General features: G+C 27.9%; 4 protein-coding genes across 4 annotated transcripts; 3 read left to right on the top strand and 1 right to left on the bottom strand.

Annotated features, from left to right (window-relative positions):
- Window positions 1-415: 415 nt before the first annotated feature.
- On the top strand, window positions 416-3,062 carry LOC129611753 (S-phase kinase-associated protein 2). The gene is made up of 5 exons (XM_055525058.1): window positions 416-604; window positions 873-1,776; window positions 1,836-2,247; window positions 2,306-2,465; window positions 2,526-3,062. Exons 1-5 carry the CDS (start codon window positions 546-548, stop codon window positions 2,710-2,712), a joined length of 1,722 nt encoding a protein of 573 aa, XP_055381033.1. The 5' UTR covers window positions 416-545; the 3' UTR covers window positions 2,713-3,062.
- Window positions 3,063-4,207: 1,145 nt separating this feature from the next.
- On the top strand, window positions 4,208-6,316 carry LOC129611777 (WD repeat-containing protein 91). The gene is made up of 4 exons (XM_055525087.1): window positions 4,208-4,502; window positions 4,566-4,657; window positions 5,552-5,692; window positions 5,751-6,316. The coding sequence occupies exons 1-4, from the start codon at window positions 4,351-4,353 to the stop codon at window positions 6,179-6,181; spliced, it is 816 nt and encodes a 271-aa protein (XP_055381062.1). The 5' UTR covers window positions 4,208-4,350; the 3' UTR covers window positions 6,182-6,316.
- A 39-nt stretch (window positions 6,317-6,355) lies between these two features.
- On the bottom strand, window positions 6,356-9,028 carry LOC129611745 (protein O-mannosyl-transferase Tmtc3). The gene is made up of 3 exons (XM_055525044.1): window positions 8,611-9,028; window positions 7,446-8,555; window positions 6,356-7,348 (listed from the first exon to the last, which is right to left on the bottom strand). The coding sequence occupies exons 1-3, from the start codon at window positions 9,020-9,022 to the stop codon at window positions 6,417-6,419; spliced, it is 2,454 nt and encodes an 817-aa protein (XP_055381019.1). The 5' UTR covers window positions 9,023-9,028; the 3' UTR covers window positions 6,356-6,416.
- Window positions 9,029-9,545: 517 nt separating this feature from the next.
- On the top strand, window positions 9,546-14,810 carry LOC129611737 (GRIP and coiled-coil domain-containing protein 2-like). Its single transcript, XM_055525033.1, has 7 exons — window positions 9,546-9,684; window positions 9,742-9,856; window positions 9,930-12,211; window positions 12,275-12,377; window positions 12,438-13,633; window positions 13,690-13,798; window positions 13,850-14,810. The coding sequence occupies exons 1-7, from the start codon at window positions 9,646-9,648 to the stop codon at window positions 13,906-13,908; spliced, it is 3,903 nt and encodes a 1,300-aa protein (XP_055381008.1). The 5' UTR covers window positions 9,546-9,645; the 3' UTR covers window positions 13,909-14,810.
- Window positions 14,811-15,053: the final 243 nt, after the last annotated feature.

Genomic DNA, 15,053 nt, shown 5'->3' with positions numbered 1-15,053 from the left:
CTCGAGTCGATTCGATTCACACACGACGCAAAAATATTCAAACAACTATTTTTAGATGTCGAAAAGTTAAACGCGAGCTATTTTATTATGTTTTTCTGATTATATAAAAACAAATACATATATAACTTAATCTATGAACTACAGGTGACCTCTTTATTTAGTGTAAATTTGCAATAACAAGATTTCAAACAAAATTTTAAAATAAAGATTAAATTTTACTTCAACTACAATACTTAATGAAATAAACACAATTATTCTAAACACCTATCACAAATTTATAATTTACAAAATAGCGTCAAAATATGCACAACACCGAAGGAGATGAAATTTTTCTTTTGTTTTTTAATTTTCTCCTATTTGCTTGCGTCCGATCGAATAATACTTGGCAACACTATACTGTTCTTTAAAGCAAAAACTATAAGCTAATTCAACAAAAGTTCAGGAATTGAATTTGATAGTAAGGCAAAAGGTTGTTTTCTTAAAAGCCTACAAATTGTTTATACATTAATAAAATGTACTAATTAAGAAAATTAATTAGAGAAAATATGAATTTTAAAAGGAAAAGCAGTTTTTCAAGTAACGAAAATTTATGTCCTGTAGAAACGTAAGTGTTTATTATTACGCACCCATTTTTAAGCAATGAATTGGCGCAAAATAAAAAAAAATGTCAAAAAAATTTCGATTCTTAAATATACATATATAAAAATATTGAAGTGAAAGTTTCATGCTGCCATAAAAAAAATTCAAAATATGCATAGTTTTTATTTAATTTCAAAAAGTAGCCATAAAAAATGTTCTATTGTTCGAAAAGAAAAACAAAAAAAAATTACATTATGTATTTACATAGTTTATAAAAATATTTAATGTTGCAGGAAACGTCCAAAATTGTCTAAAACGTGGAAATCGAGTAATACAGTGATTGATCGAAGCCCTTGTAAGTCAATGCTAAAGGAGCACAGTATAAATATGTTAGAATCGGATGAATCATGTTCAGGTACTTCATTATCTAGTCATAATAATGAAACAAGTGGCTCAGATGAAAATTCTAATGAGCAAACTCCAATAATATCAGCGCCGGTTTTAATTCACCGAAATTATGATGGGAATTTTGATTATTTAAATCAAACAGTTGAATCTGAGAACAATACAAGCTTTACTGATCCTAACGAAACCTTAAAACAAAAAGGTAGAGCAAATAATGTCTCAGATATGTCAACGGAAAAAGGCAAAATCATTATTTCTAACGTAATTAGTGGTAAAGGCCGCAGTCCATTGGCTACTGTTGTCTGTAACAATAATAATTATGTAAATGCAAATCAAAAAGGAATAATAAGTATGACAAACTCTAGTAATCCTACAATTACAAATAATAGTACAACTCATATATCACAAGCAACAACGTCAACAGAAATTTCGTTTGAAGCGAATTGTTCGCTACAACAATTAAATCGTCAGATACCACAAAATGTTTTAAATGTGAAGAAGTCATTTATACCAAATGAAAATTTCTTCTTATATAGAACAATAGAGCGCTCTAATTTTAGCAACAGGGATCCATTTAAAAAGTTGTCTGATGAAATGATTTTGCAAATATTCAAATGGCTACCGAAAAAGACACTTATCAGATGTAGTTTTGTTTGTTCACGTTTTAATCGGTTGAGTCAAGATGAATCACTTTGGTCTAGATTGGATTTGGGCAACAAGACCTTAAGAAGTGGAGCTTTAGGAAATATTGTATCTCGCGGAATAGTAATACTCCGATTAGCTCAGGCAGATGTGGGTTTTGAAGGAAACAAAAAAATATCATTTTTTAAACTTATTTTACATTATTTCAGATTGCACATCCAATATTTGACCCAGAGCGAAGTGATTTTTTTAATGAGTTTGAATCGAAATTACAATATTTAGATCTTAGTATGGCAATTATCACTAAACCATCTTTAAAAGTTCTTCTCTCAAAATGTAGACAATTAAAAAAATTGAGTTTGGAACATGTGCCATTGAGTGACGCAGTTTGCGACGAAATTTCTAAAAATATCAATTTGGAGGCACTTAATTTGGCTATGTGTGAAGGTATTGAACAATGGAGTGTTTTGAAAATGATGAAAGGATTGCAGCAGTTGCATAGTTTAAATATTTCCTGGACATCTTTGAGTATTGAATCCATTACAGCTTTAGTTCAAAACTTGACTCCAAATATTTTGCGACTTAATATCGCCGGATGTAGAAAAAATATATTTGACTCTCGTAAATTTTCTCATATTTGCAATAATTTTGTATAGTTTTAATAACAAATTTTTTTTAGATGTTTCTGTGTTGAGTAGCCGATGCCGAAGTTTGTTAGAACTAGACTTATCTGATTGCACTGGTTTAACTTCCGCAACCATAAATACTGTTTGCAAATTTAAAGAGTTGGAGTATTTATCATTGTCAAGATGCTATGGAATAAACGCAGCCAGTTATGTGTAAGTGATATATAAAACAAATTATTAAATAATCAAAGTTTTTAAATAACTTCATTTTAGAGAATTAAAAAATGTGAAATCTTTAGCATATTTGGATGTATTCGGTATACTGCAAGAATCTGCTCTGATAACCTTGCAAAACACGTTTCCTGCTGTAGGAATAAATAAATTTATACATAGTTCAGTAGCCAGGCCAACCGTTGGATCTAGAAGGACGTCAATTTGGGGATTGAGAACCAGAGATTGAATATAATTTTAAATATATTAATAAATTTAATTATCGATAGTTTTTTTTTATTGTTAATAAATATATTATATTCATATATTTTAGAATATAAATGAAATTAATATTTTTACGGAGCAGAAGATATAAATGAATACATTTGGTGTATTATTAAAATCAATGAGATTCTTCAAAAATTTTAAAAAGCAAATACAAATTTATTAGATACTTTTATCACGTTAAAAATACATTTTTTATTAAATATAATGAATTTTGGTTATTTAAAAAAAACCTTTCTGCTCCTTTCATTTAGTAAAAATATGTTTTTTATTTTTTTTAAGCAAAATAATTTCTGATTATTTGCATAAACTCAAAAGCAAATTAAATTTGTATATAAGGAATCCGACTTGTTTTTGTAAAAATAAGTTAATAAATTCAAAAGTAATCAACTGATTCTGTTTTTTTCCAAATGATTAAACGCTTTTTTAGTTTTGGAATACGTGCATGAGAAAAAAAACCAAGAAATGGTTGCTGCCGTTTTTCAATAAATTTCTTTGGAAAATATGCAAAATCACTTTGAAAAAGTAATTGGTAATAATAATAACTTTTGGTTAAATGTAAATGGTTATATTGAAATTCTTCGCAAATTTAGAATTTAAAAGCTATATACTGAAACAGTAGTGGAAATTCAAAAATTTTTTATATAACATCGGTTAAATAGGCGATGGTTTACCCGAAGAAATACAACATCCCTCCGAATAAAAAATAATGGAAGTTTTCACGAGCTGACGAAAATTGTTTGTGCATCAGTATGAAATTTAACACATATTATGTATTAATTTTATTAGAATAGGAAAGTACTAATAGTAAATAAATAAATAAATTCATAAAAAATATATTATATAGACGCATATCAAAATAATTAATAAAGTATGTGTTATAAAAACAATTGCGACATATATTTATACGAGTATCAAATGCACACTTTTCCAAATTAAGAAAAACACAGGTCTGCTTAATATTTCAAAAAAATGTGTCTTATTTTTTTTTGCCTGCAGTGTAGCATTTTAGCGAAATCTTAAAAAAATAAAAAGAGCCTGAAAGGTTTTTAAATCAATTTTTTAAATGTTTCAATAACACAAAACCTTAACGTAATCACTAGTAAAAAAGAATAAGACTGAATTTTAGCCTTTTCTAACTAAAAATTTGAAAAAAAAGTTAATCTTCTGGGAGACATGATATTAAAAAAGGCCCTCTATAGCTTCCATAAGAATACGTGTAAATTCGTCAGCTGTAAAATGTCACTCTCTTAGGGTCCACCAGGCCTATATTTCTGTCAGCCGTGGTTTTCACTGATTGAGGTAAACAGTTGGTCAACAATGTTGATAAACATGTTGATTGTGTTGCTGTAAATATGTTCACAATATAACGCAAATATACACACACCCATAGTAATTTTATTAATTGTCAGTTTTCATATTATTAAAATATTAAATACATACAAAAGTATTTTTAAATTTTGGTATTCTGTGCAATTTATGTAAACTTTACTAAATTGTTAGTTGTAAAAAGTAAACAAAAAGGAATGCCCTATGTAAATAAATAAAAAAAATATTTAAAAATTAAAATTAAAGAAAAAAAAACGAGCAAATTTGATTAAAAATGGCTCATACAGAGTTTTTGGATGAGCTTGTTAAAGAATATTTATTATTTAGAGGATTTTCTAATAGTTTGAAAACAATGATAAATGAACAAAAAAATGACAAAGAGAAATCTCAAAGAGCAGATAAAATTATAGAAATTCTTTCTCAGTGGTAAGAATTCGATCTATTGTTATATTTTATGTTTAAAGGAATTTCAAATAATATTAATTTTAGCATCAATAGTTCTGATCTGAATGGGCTAGTCCAATTTTGGATTAAATTAGATACAGTTTTATATAGCAAGCTTGAACATATTTACATTTCGGGTAATATATTAGCTATATCAATGTTTTATTTAAATAAATGTATGCATTTTGTGTTCAATTAGATTTTAAAAAAATAATACATGTATATATACATATGTACATACATAAACTCTAATCAGAAACAAAAAATAAAAAATTCTCCAAATGCATTTTCATGTTAATTTAGACTGATGATGACTGACGATTGGCAGTACTAATAAAAAAAAAGACGTTTTATTGATTGCTTTTTTGGAAGAAATTACTTGATATTTTTTGTTATTAACATAGATTGTTATAAAACAGACATATACGTATATGAATTCTGTATTATAACAATCTTCGTTTGTAAAACTTTTAATTTTTGTAAAATTTTTATATTATTTACCAATTAAAAATGCAATTTTTAGACATATTTTAAAAAGAGAGATTTTATTGAAAAAGCAAGACCGAAGCGAATAGATACACTAAAAGTCTGAGGAATATTTACTGTTGTTTTTCTATGTTCAGTTTATTCAGCCTTCAAAAACCACCTTTGAAAATGTCTAAGTATATTTATGCATAGAAAGAGCGAGCTTTCCTCAGCTTTTATATTTATTTGAAATTTGTTTGTCATCAGATATAAAAAAAATAGATTAAATCGAGAATTGGAAACTATGTTAGTTTTTTTTACTTTTGGTAAATATTGTTTAAAATAAAGTAAGAGCAATCAATTGCATTCTACTTATAGTCTATTGAGAATCTAGTCGAATATTTTCATATTGATGTACCCAATACGGGATTCCCAAAGAAATCACAAAAATACAGCAATATAAAAAAAGTGGAAAGTGTTTTACTAATTTACTTACTAATAATTTTTTTTTCTAAAATATAAATCGAACATATTGAATAAAGCAATTACATATTCATATTTTGTAGCTGTAAAAAAATTGGAAAATGGTTTATTAAAGATTTATTTAATAACGGCTTACAACAATAACAGAAATGAAAAAATTTCTGAATTTTTTGTTAACCTGAAAAGTGATTTATCTTCGCAAAATGACTGGAAAGACTGGTTTTGTATGATATTTATCTCAGAACTTGAAAAATGTTACTTAATAATTTTTTTTTCTTTTAGATTTTCCGTTTTGTAAAAATCCTGAAGAAATAGCTACTTTTTCCATTTACTTTTCAAAACAATGGCAGGATACATATTGGTTATCTCTAAGAAATTTTTTGACAACAATATTTCAATGCATGCCAGTACCAACTTTAGGTCGATTAAAACCGGTGGATTCGCAAGAAATTTTAAAAAGAAACCAAGATCAAACTATAAACAAGAATATAAACAGTAAACAAATGCCGAAAATATCAAACGCAAATCATTGTTGTTTAAGCGAAATACAGCCGTTTGATATAAGTCCTCCGGGTCCAATTGTTGATGATTTTTACATCATTGCTGCAGAAAGTGAGAATTCGTCAAATTTAGCAGATCAGCAGTCCAAAGGAATAAAATCATTTATTAAAACCATTAGTTCTAGTAGCCCGGTATTTGGGCGAAAAGATTGATATTTTAAAGACCATGACGTGTATAAATCTATAAAATACTATATAATAACATGTCTTTTGTGGTAAATTAATTTGATTAATTGTTATTATTAAAAAACTGAAATCTAAAATAAAAAATTTAAAAAAGAGTTTGAAAAAAAATGTATATTTTGCCGTTAATCTATAATTATAATAAGTTAGTTATTTAATAAATTAACTACTTCTAGAATGTTTATTTAAGAAATATTTTACGTGATTAACTTTCATTAGGTTTTTTCTTTACTTTCGCCCTTATTATATTTAAATGTCTATAAATATACTCTTCTTCAGGAGCCAAAAAATGTGCTTTTTCTAAGCAATTCAGTGCCTTGTTAAGTTCATTTTTTTCAACGTAAACAACACATAAATTATGAAGACCTTGAATATTGTTTGGCTCGTAGTGAAGAATTTTGTTATAGCACTTTTCAGCTTCATTCAAATCTCTTATGTTATTTACGTAAATATCTCCTAACAGTATTAAACCTTTTATGTGGTTGGGATAGTATAACATAAGTTGTTTCAAAAAAGGTATCGCTTCAACCGGTCTTTTAGAATCTGCCAAAAGTAAAGCTAAATTAAACAAAGCACTTCTGAAGTCTTTTTTCAACTCAATTGCTTTTTTAAAATAAAAGACAGCCTCATTCGTTTTGTTTTCGTCCATTGACAACATTCCAAGATTAAAATATACTCTATCATTGCCTTTATTGAAATCTAATAGTTTCAAAAGCCTTTCATAAGCGGGTGCTCTATACTTCGGTTGATTCAATTCTTGTAATAAAACAGCGGAGTTGAACAAGGCTTGCTCATGTTCAGGATTAAATTTTAAAGCTAATTCGAATTGGGTTAATGCATTCTCAGTATTATTTTGATTTAAAAGGACGACTCCCAAATTGTAATGAATGTCTGCATTTTCGTGGTCATATTTAAGAGCTTCTTCGTAAACTTTTTGAGCTTCAACAACCCTATTTAGCTTCATTAATACGTCACCACGATTGATATAAGCTTGAACATAATCTGCCCTCATACTTATTGCTTGCCGGTATAATAAATCTGCTTCTTCTAACCTAGATTGATTTAACGATATCAAACTTGCTAGATTCAAAAACACACTGAGATGATTTGGAGCCACACGCGCTTGATATGTTTCTCCTAAAAAAACGAGTGTTTTTAATAAAGTTTGAGCAAAGAAAATTAAAAAAGAAAAATATTTACATATGTACATTGCAAAATTGGGATTTTGACCTACCTTGTTTTGGTTTAGGTAGCATTTGCTTAGCTGTTAAATATGCTTGTTCTGCTTTATCATACATTTTTAAACTTTTATACGCTCTTCCAACATTTATATAAGCTCCAATGTCATCTTTTTGAATTTCCGTCGCCTTTAGGAAGTAACTCAACGCTTCTAGATGTTGTCCTTTGTTTTCCAAAGAATGACCCACATTATTAAAAAGTTTCGCATTATTTCGATTCACCTTAAGTCCAGATGTAAATATTGAAAATTCGTCTTCCCAATCTAAATTTCTGTTAATCGTTTTCGTTCCATATGATAAAATCAACAATATCATAAATAGATTTATAATTTTGTTTTTATATTTTACATAAAGCAAATTAAAACCATAGCCGATTAAAATGCAAAACCCCATAGACGGCATATAAAGAACTCGTTCAGCGATTACAAATCCAACAGGAAAAAATAAATTAGCTGCAGGTAAAAATGGAATCGTGAGAAAGGCTAAAGCCATTATTAATACTTTCGAATGTGAATTGTTTTTTCCTCGTTGATTATAAACGATAGTGTATGCAAGTATTATAAAAAAACATAGAGTAATAAAAGTCAATAAATTTCGAACATCAGAAAAGTTTGTTATTAAAGGAATTGTTCCCATTGTCCAATCGCAACATAAATTCGAAGGATAAAATAGTAACATTAAATTAAGATATATCAAATAACCATATGTTAGTTGTTTCGTCGGAAAAGATGTTGCGGAAGCTGGATTATCAAATCTAGTAAAAACAGGCAATTGTGATCCCATGATACAAACTCTTGCCACCAATAAAGCGAAGGTTACAATCAATACAAAGAAAATTCGTAGAGTTCCATCTGAATTAATGTTTTTCATTAAGTGTTTGGGTTGCAAAAAGTTATATATTGTTATTTGTTGAATAAGAAATAATTCGTAAACAACACATATAGCTGATATTGTAATACCTTGTTCTTTACACAATACAGCACAAACTAAACTTACAATGAAAAACAATTTGCTCATAGAAAATGATTTCTTGGTTAAACCATCATACGATAAGAATGTGAGCAGCGAAAAAATTGACGATAATAGTTCAGCTCTTCCTACAACACCTGTAATAAATTATTTATTTTCAAATACGAAACAAAATTTATATATTTTACTGACCAGTTACTGCCTCAGTGTGAATCGGATGTACTGCAAACACCATAGCTGATGCAAAACTTATTTCATTGTTTAAAAACAATTGCAATACCTTCTTGTAAAGAACACAAACAAAACTGTGCAAAAATAAGTTCAATAAATGATAACCAAATGGATTTAATTTGCCCAAAATATAATTAATTTTAAAAGTTAGTACAGTTAAAGGTCTATAACTTTTATGACTCTGTTCTTTGGTTATTCTTGTTCCCCAAAAATCATTTTTGAATAAGTTTATGACTGGAACATTTGGTGTTATATCTTTATTATCACGAATTGCACTAATATCATCAAATGCAAATCCACAATTACAGCAATTGTAATAACATATTACGGAAATTGCAACTAATAAAAAATATTGAATATAATTTGTAGTCATTTTGCAATTCGGTATATGAAAACCTTAGTAAATAAAAACAAACTAACGTCAGAAACAAATTTTTGGTAGGATTGCCAGTGCTTTAATAACAATTTCGACATGCCAATAGTCATTTCATGATTTTCATAAAAGTAAGACCTCTACTTTACAAGACAAAAATTAAAAAACAACTCCTTTAAGTTTTGAGAAAAAATATTTTCTGAAGCTAGATTTCAAAAGAGTTATAATTAAAAAGGGCAACATGTTAACGTCAATACAACTTGTAAAAATGTTAAATAGTAATTTTTAGTTCAAATTTCGTCCCTTCATTATAATATTCTTTTAAGGAATCTCTTCTGAAATAATGAATTGTCGAAAACATCTGATTTCTCAAATCATAAATCTTTTTGTGGAAAATGGCCAGATAAGAATCCCATTTAAAGAGAAAATTGACTTCACTGCCAGTCTATCAATTTAGTAAGTCTATTATTCAGAAATGATTTTCAAAAACAGCTGTTTTATGATTTGTATAAAATTACAATTTTGACAACATAGTCATGTCACATCATCAATAAAATAAAAATTATACGTAAAAATTAGGGAGAACGTAAAAATCAAGAAAAAGTGATATTATAGCAAAAATAATGGAAGCTAATGAAAATCAGCATCCATCTAGCTCTCAGGCAATAAATAAAAAAAAGAAATAGCCCATCAAAAATTTAATACCTGTTAATTTTTAGGAAGGTGATTCTGTTAAAAGACGAAATCCATTAGAAAATTTATCGAAAGAGGAGTTAATAGCAAAGTGTAAGGGTCTATTAGGTCTCGCACAAAAAGCGAAACAGGCAAAAGATGGTATTAAGAAATTTATTTTTATAATATGAATGACAAAAACGTGTAATAAGAATTGAAAATTATATTTTTTCAGATTGTGTTGAAAAAAATAAAAGTTTGTTGAACAAACTTTCTGAATATGAAACACAAAAAGAGGCGGATAAGGCATCATTGCTTGCAATGAAAGAAATTGTAGAAAATTTGACGCAAACCAAACTTGCTCTTACATCTAAAGTAGCAGATTTAGAAGTGCAAAATAAAAATTTTTCCTCTAAAATTATTGAGCTGGAAACATCAATTACAAAGCATTCCGAAGTTTTAATTTTAAACGAAACATTAAAACGCCAACTTGAGAGAATGACGGACGAAAATGAAGATTTGATTGGAGATTTAGAAAAACTTGAAACTAAATTTTTGCAAAATACCAAGGATTATGCTCATCAACAAAGCAAAAATGAACTACATGTCAAAGATGTTACTCAGAAAATGGAACAACTTGAAAAAACTATTTCAGAATTGCTTGAAGAAAATTTAAGATTAAAGGAAACTAGCGAGAAACAAGTGTCATCCGATGAAATTAAGAATCACTTAGAGAGTTCGACAGAAAATGAGGATATCAAAAAAATGCAAACACAAAATCTTGAACTATCTTGTGAAATAAAAAAGATGAAAATTAAAGAAGTGAGATTATTAGATGAAATTCAGCATTTGAAAAATAAAATAAATGATGTGGTTTTCAAGTTTAAGAAGCTCAAAGAATGCAGGAAGGTATTAATGGAAAATGAGGTGGATTATTCAGAATCAGTTTCAAAGTGGCAAGAAGATATTAGAAGAGTCTCGCAAAAACTATTGGCTTATATAAGGATGCTAGAAAACGACAAAAATATTTTGCAAAGATATTTAAAAATTTATGAAAAACAAAAAATTGACGACGAAATTAATTATTTGACTAATATTGAAAGAAAAACTCAAAACCTAATTAAAATTTGTGATAAGGTCATAATTGAAAATCAACAGAATTCAACACAAATTACTGACTTAACAGCGTCCATTGAAAATCATCAAACTCTTAATGATGACACAGTTAAGGAGATCAACATAATCAATTCAAAAATTGTAGAATCAAATAAAGAAGAGAAGAACGAGAAAAGGGAAGAAAATAATTTTGACTTAAAAGTCAAATGTGATGAGTTGGAAAAGTTTCTTCAAGAGCAAGTTTCAAAATGTGAAGATCTAAAAAATCAGAGAGACCAAAGCGCTCTTATTTTAAAATCAACACAAGACAGTTACAACAATTTGAAAAAGGAATTTGAAAATGTAAGCAAAGACATTGAAAATCATAAAGAAGCTGAAAGAATACTAAAAGAAGAAATTTCCGACCTAATAGAAAATTCTGAGCACAAAAATCTTACATTTAAAAGAACGATTGAAGAGAAAACACAAATAATCGAACGATTAAAAGCCGAGAATGCAGAGTTATTGAATGAAATGAGAGAACTAAACGAAGCTTTGAAGGGTAGAGGCGACGTAATATCAAGACAACAAAATACTATATCGTGTTTGGAAGTTCAATTAAAGAAAATTTCCACTAATGAAAACGAAAATCTTTCAAATGAATCAAAAGAAAGCAACAACACATCAAAACAAATTGATCAATCATGCTCAACAGCGGCGTCTGTGATAACCGATAATCAAAGTGAGATTTTATCTTTGTGCTCTACAACAAAGGCTGAAGATTCTAAGCGGATGCAAGATGTGAATGAATGTCTTGAAGAGAAGTATAATAAGCTGAAAGTATTAGCAGTTAAAATGAAACGAAAAATTCAAGAACAAAAATTAATAATTACCAAGTATGAAAATAGTGCAGGCGATGGAACTTCAGATTTAACAAAACAAGAAAACGTTGAAAGTTTGGAAAAGACCAATATTTCTGAAGAAATAAAGGGTATGAACGATAAAATAAATGAAAGTAAGAATGAAATTCAATTATTGCAAAATGCAGTCAAAACTTTAAACGAAGATATTCACGAAAAGAATAAAGCTTTAGATAATGAAATCAAACTAAGAAAAATCAAGGAACAAGTTGTCCATGAAAAGTCAAATGAAATAAAAATTTTGAAACAGGAAAAAGACGCTTTCAATTTGATTCGAAAAGAACTAGAAAAGGAAAAAGATTTGTATAAAAATAAGTTGAATGACAAAGAGAAGGAAATAAACAAATTAAATGAACTTTTGGAAAAACTTAAAAAGGATTTAGAAAAATCGAAAGCTATTGGAAAACAAAGCAGTGTTTTAAATTTGGAAATTGAAGCTTATGAAAGGAGTTTGAATGAAAACACAGAAAAACTAAATGCGGTAAAATCTCAAAACCAGGAAGTGAGTTTTGTTTTCAATATTAGCAATGTTTTTCCTTACAATTTTTTTTCTGTTCTGTTACAGTTAATGGAATCAGTATCTTTTAAAGAAAGTGCGATATCATCACTTAAACAGGAAATTAAACTCCTAGAGGACAATGTTAAGTCGGAAAAAACACATTCTGCAGGTGAGTGTATATCAAATAAAATTCAAGAATATAAAAGTAAATAATATTTTTACTATATAGAATTAAAACAACAGGTAGATGCAATGCAAATGAGACTTAAACAATTGGAATATGAAAAATCAGAATTACAATCCAAACTTCAAGATAATATAGTCGAAAATGAATCAAAACATTCCCAAATAGAAGAATTGCGTTTGCAAATTTCCGATATTTCAGCTAAAAAGGACAAGCTGATTTCCGATTTAAATATTGAAAAAGAAAATATATGTAAACAACTTGCTTTGTCAGAAGATAGATTAAGTGAGTGCGATAGTAAGTTAAAACTCCTTGTTCTAGACTTAGAAAACGTTCGTAAAGAATATGCTAGCTATAAAATTCGAGCCCAATCAATTCTTCGAGAAAACCAAAATAAAGAAACAAGTCGAGAGCGAGAATTAGAAGAAGAACTTACGACAATTCAAGCGAATTTTGAAGCTGTAAATGTTAAATTTCAGAAAAATAGCGAAATAATTGACGTTCAAGAAAGAAAAATAATGGAATTAAAAGAAGAAAAGGAGCAGGTACAAAATAGGGCAAAAGAAATTATGGATTTATTAGAAGAATCACGTGAACAATATGATTTATTATTAGAGGAAAATCGAAAACAGAGTAAAGATTACCAAGAATCGTTAAAAGCTCACCGTTTACAAATAGAAACTTTGACAAACTGCTATAAAGACCAAATAGTCGAAATAGAGCAAAAGCATTCTTCGATTATAAGTGAAATAACAAAAAATAATAATGCTGCCCCCGTGTCTAGAATTGGACCTTTCGGTTCTTCTGGTTCCGGTGAGCAATCTCAAAAATCTTCGGATGAACAAAAAGTTGAAATGTTATTAATGGAACGTGAAGATGCTGAAGGATCTGAAGCCAGTTATACCTTACCAAAAAGAAAAATTTCTACAAGATCCAAACATGATGTTATCCCTCTGGACGAATTGCTAAATTCTTCGTTTGATGATAATGTGGAAGAGCTAGCAGAAGAAAATACTAAAATGAGTGCTGAAAATCAAGTAACAATTTTAAAGGAAAAGTTGCAGAGCGAAGAAACTAAAAATAAGCATTTAACTTCACTGCTCTCCGAAACGGAGCAAGATCTAATTAAATATACCCAATTAAGTGAAATACTTAAAGAAGAACTAAGACGGCATGAAAGAACATTGGAAAGGGAAAAACATATGCATAATTCTGAATATTTGAAAAACGTAATCATTAAGGTAATCTATTAAATTTTTCTTCTTATTGGCGAAACTTTAATGTTTGAAAATTTTAGTTTTTAACTTTAAGCAGCGGGGATGAAAGAACTCGCTTAGTGCCTGTTTTGAATACCATACTTCGGTTAAGTCCAGATGAAACAACAGTGCTTCAAAATGTTGCTAAAGGTGATTTTAATACTTTTAAAATTAAAGAGAATGTAAACAATTATTTTGTAGGCTCAGATACGAGTCGAAGTTGGAATTTACTGCCGATATGGTCCAGCAACAATAATTGATAACATTTATTTGTCAATTTCTTTGCATTTCCCTTAGTGTAATTTTTTTGTATAAGTAAATTATATGTCATTAGAACTTTGAATTCCAGATCGTTAGATATGCAGTAAATTTTTATAAAAGTAACGTCCTTATAATTTATAAAATATGTGTTAAGTACTTTGTAAGTAATATTGCGGTTTTTTGACAAAAGAAAACAACTGCATTTGGTCTATGTCCCTTTCGTCAATTTATATAAATTCATCAATTTTCTTTTATGAATATATTTAACATATTTTAACTGTAAAATTTATACAATTTCATTTTGAAATGCTGACTTCCTTTTCTCTCAAAACCGCAATTATTTTCCTAAATAAAATAATTTTGCAAAGTACATAGTACTTTTTATACTCTCCACTTTATCTAAGCGATTGCGGTAAGTATAAATTATACTAAAATGTTTTAGTTTAGTGATAATAATTTAATGAGATTCCTAAAGTTAATATGAAATTAGCTATTAATAAAAATAAGCAATAAGGAGAATGTAGAGCCTAATCGTGTATCAATATAGCAATTTTTGAGTGAGAAGAATTATTTTGTATTGCGTATCTCGTTTTTTTTTGCACTTAGTTTTTCTTAAGGAGACGTTCAGTCGATCATTTGAAAGTAAATGCAAAAATCCTATTGAAAAATGAAACATCCATTAGAACAACGGAGAATTAAGATTTGAAAGTGAATAAAAAATGAGATGGAAAAGCGAGATACACGTTTAGGCTGTTAGTAAAATTCAAAAATATCAAATTATGTTGCAATTGTTTCAACTGATCGGCCTAAAATCTAAACTGAAAAGTTATTTTTATTTTTAAAGATATTTTGTGGAATAATAGAAATGTTTATAAAAAAGGAAAAGTTTCTGAATTAAAGGCAACTGCTATTAGATATGATTTTTTATTAGAATAAGATTTAATTTGGAAATTGTAGGCAACATGTAACTTGTTTCGAATCGAACTTTTTGAAACAAAATAATGAATTGGAAACTCAAAAGTATCCTTGCAATCATATTTATAAAAAAGTTATTCTTCTCTTCAATTTTGTTGTATAAATATATTTTTATTTTTTCACTTTAAATATTTTTTTAACTTTTAAATATTGTATGTAAAATTTAATT

Source organism: Condylostylus longicornis, unplaced genomic scaffold (genome assembly GCF_029603195.1).
Source record: "Condylostylus longicornis isolate FDR11 unplaced genomic scaffold, ASM2960319v2 ptg000004l, whole genome shotgun sequence".
Lineage (NCBI taxonomy): Eukaryota > Metazoa > Arthropoda > Insecta > Diptera > Dolichopodidae > Condylostylus > Condylostylus longicornis.
The sequence above is the reverse complement of the archived record's forward strand: the minus strand, read 5'-3'. Positions and strand labels throughout refer to the sequence as shown.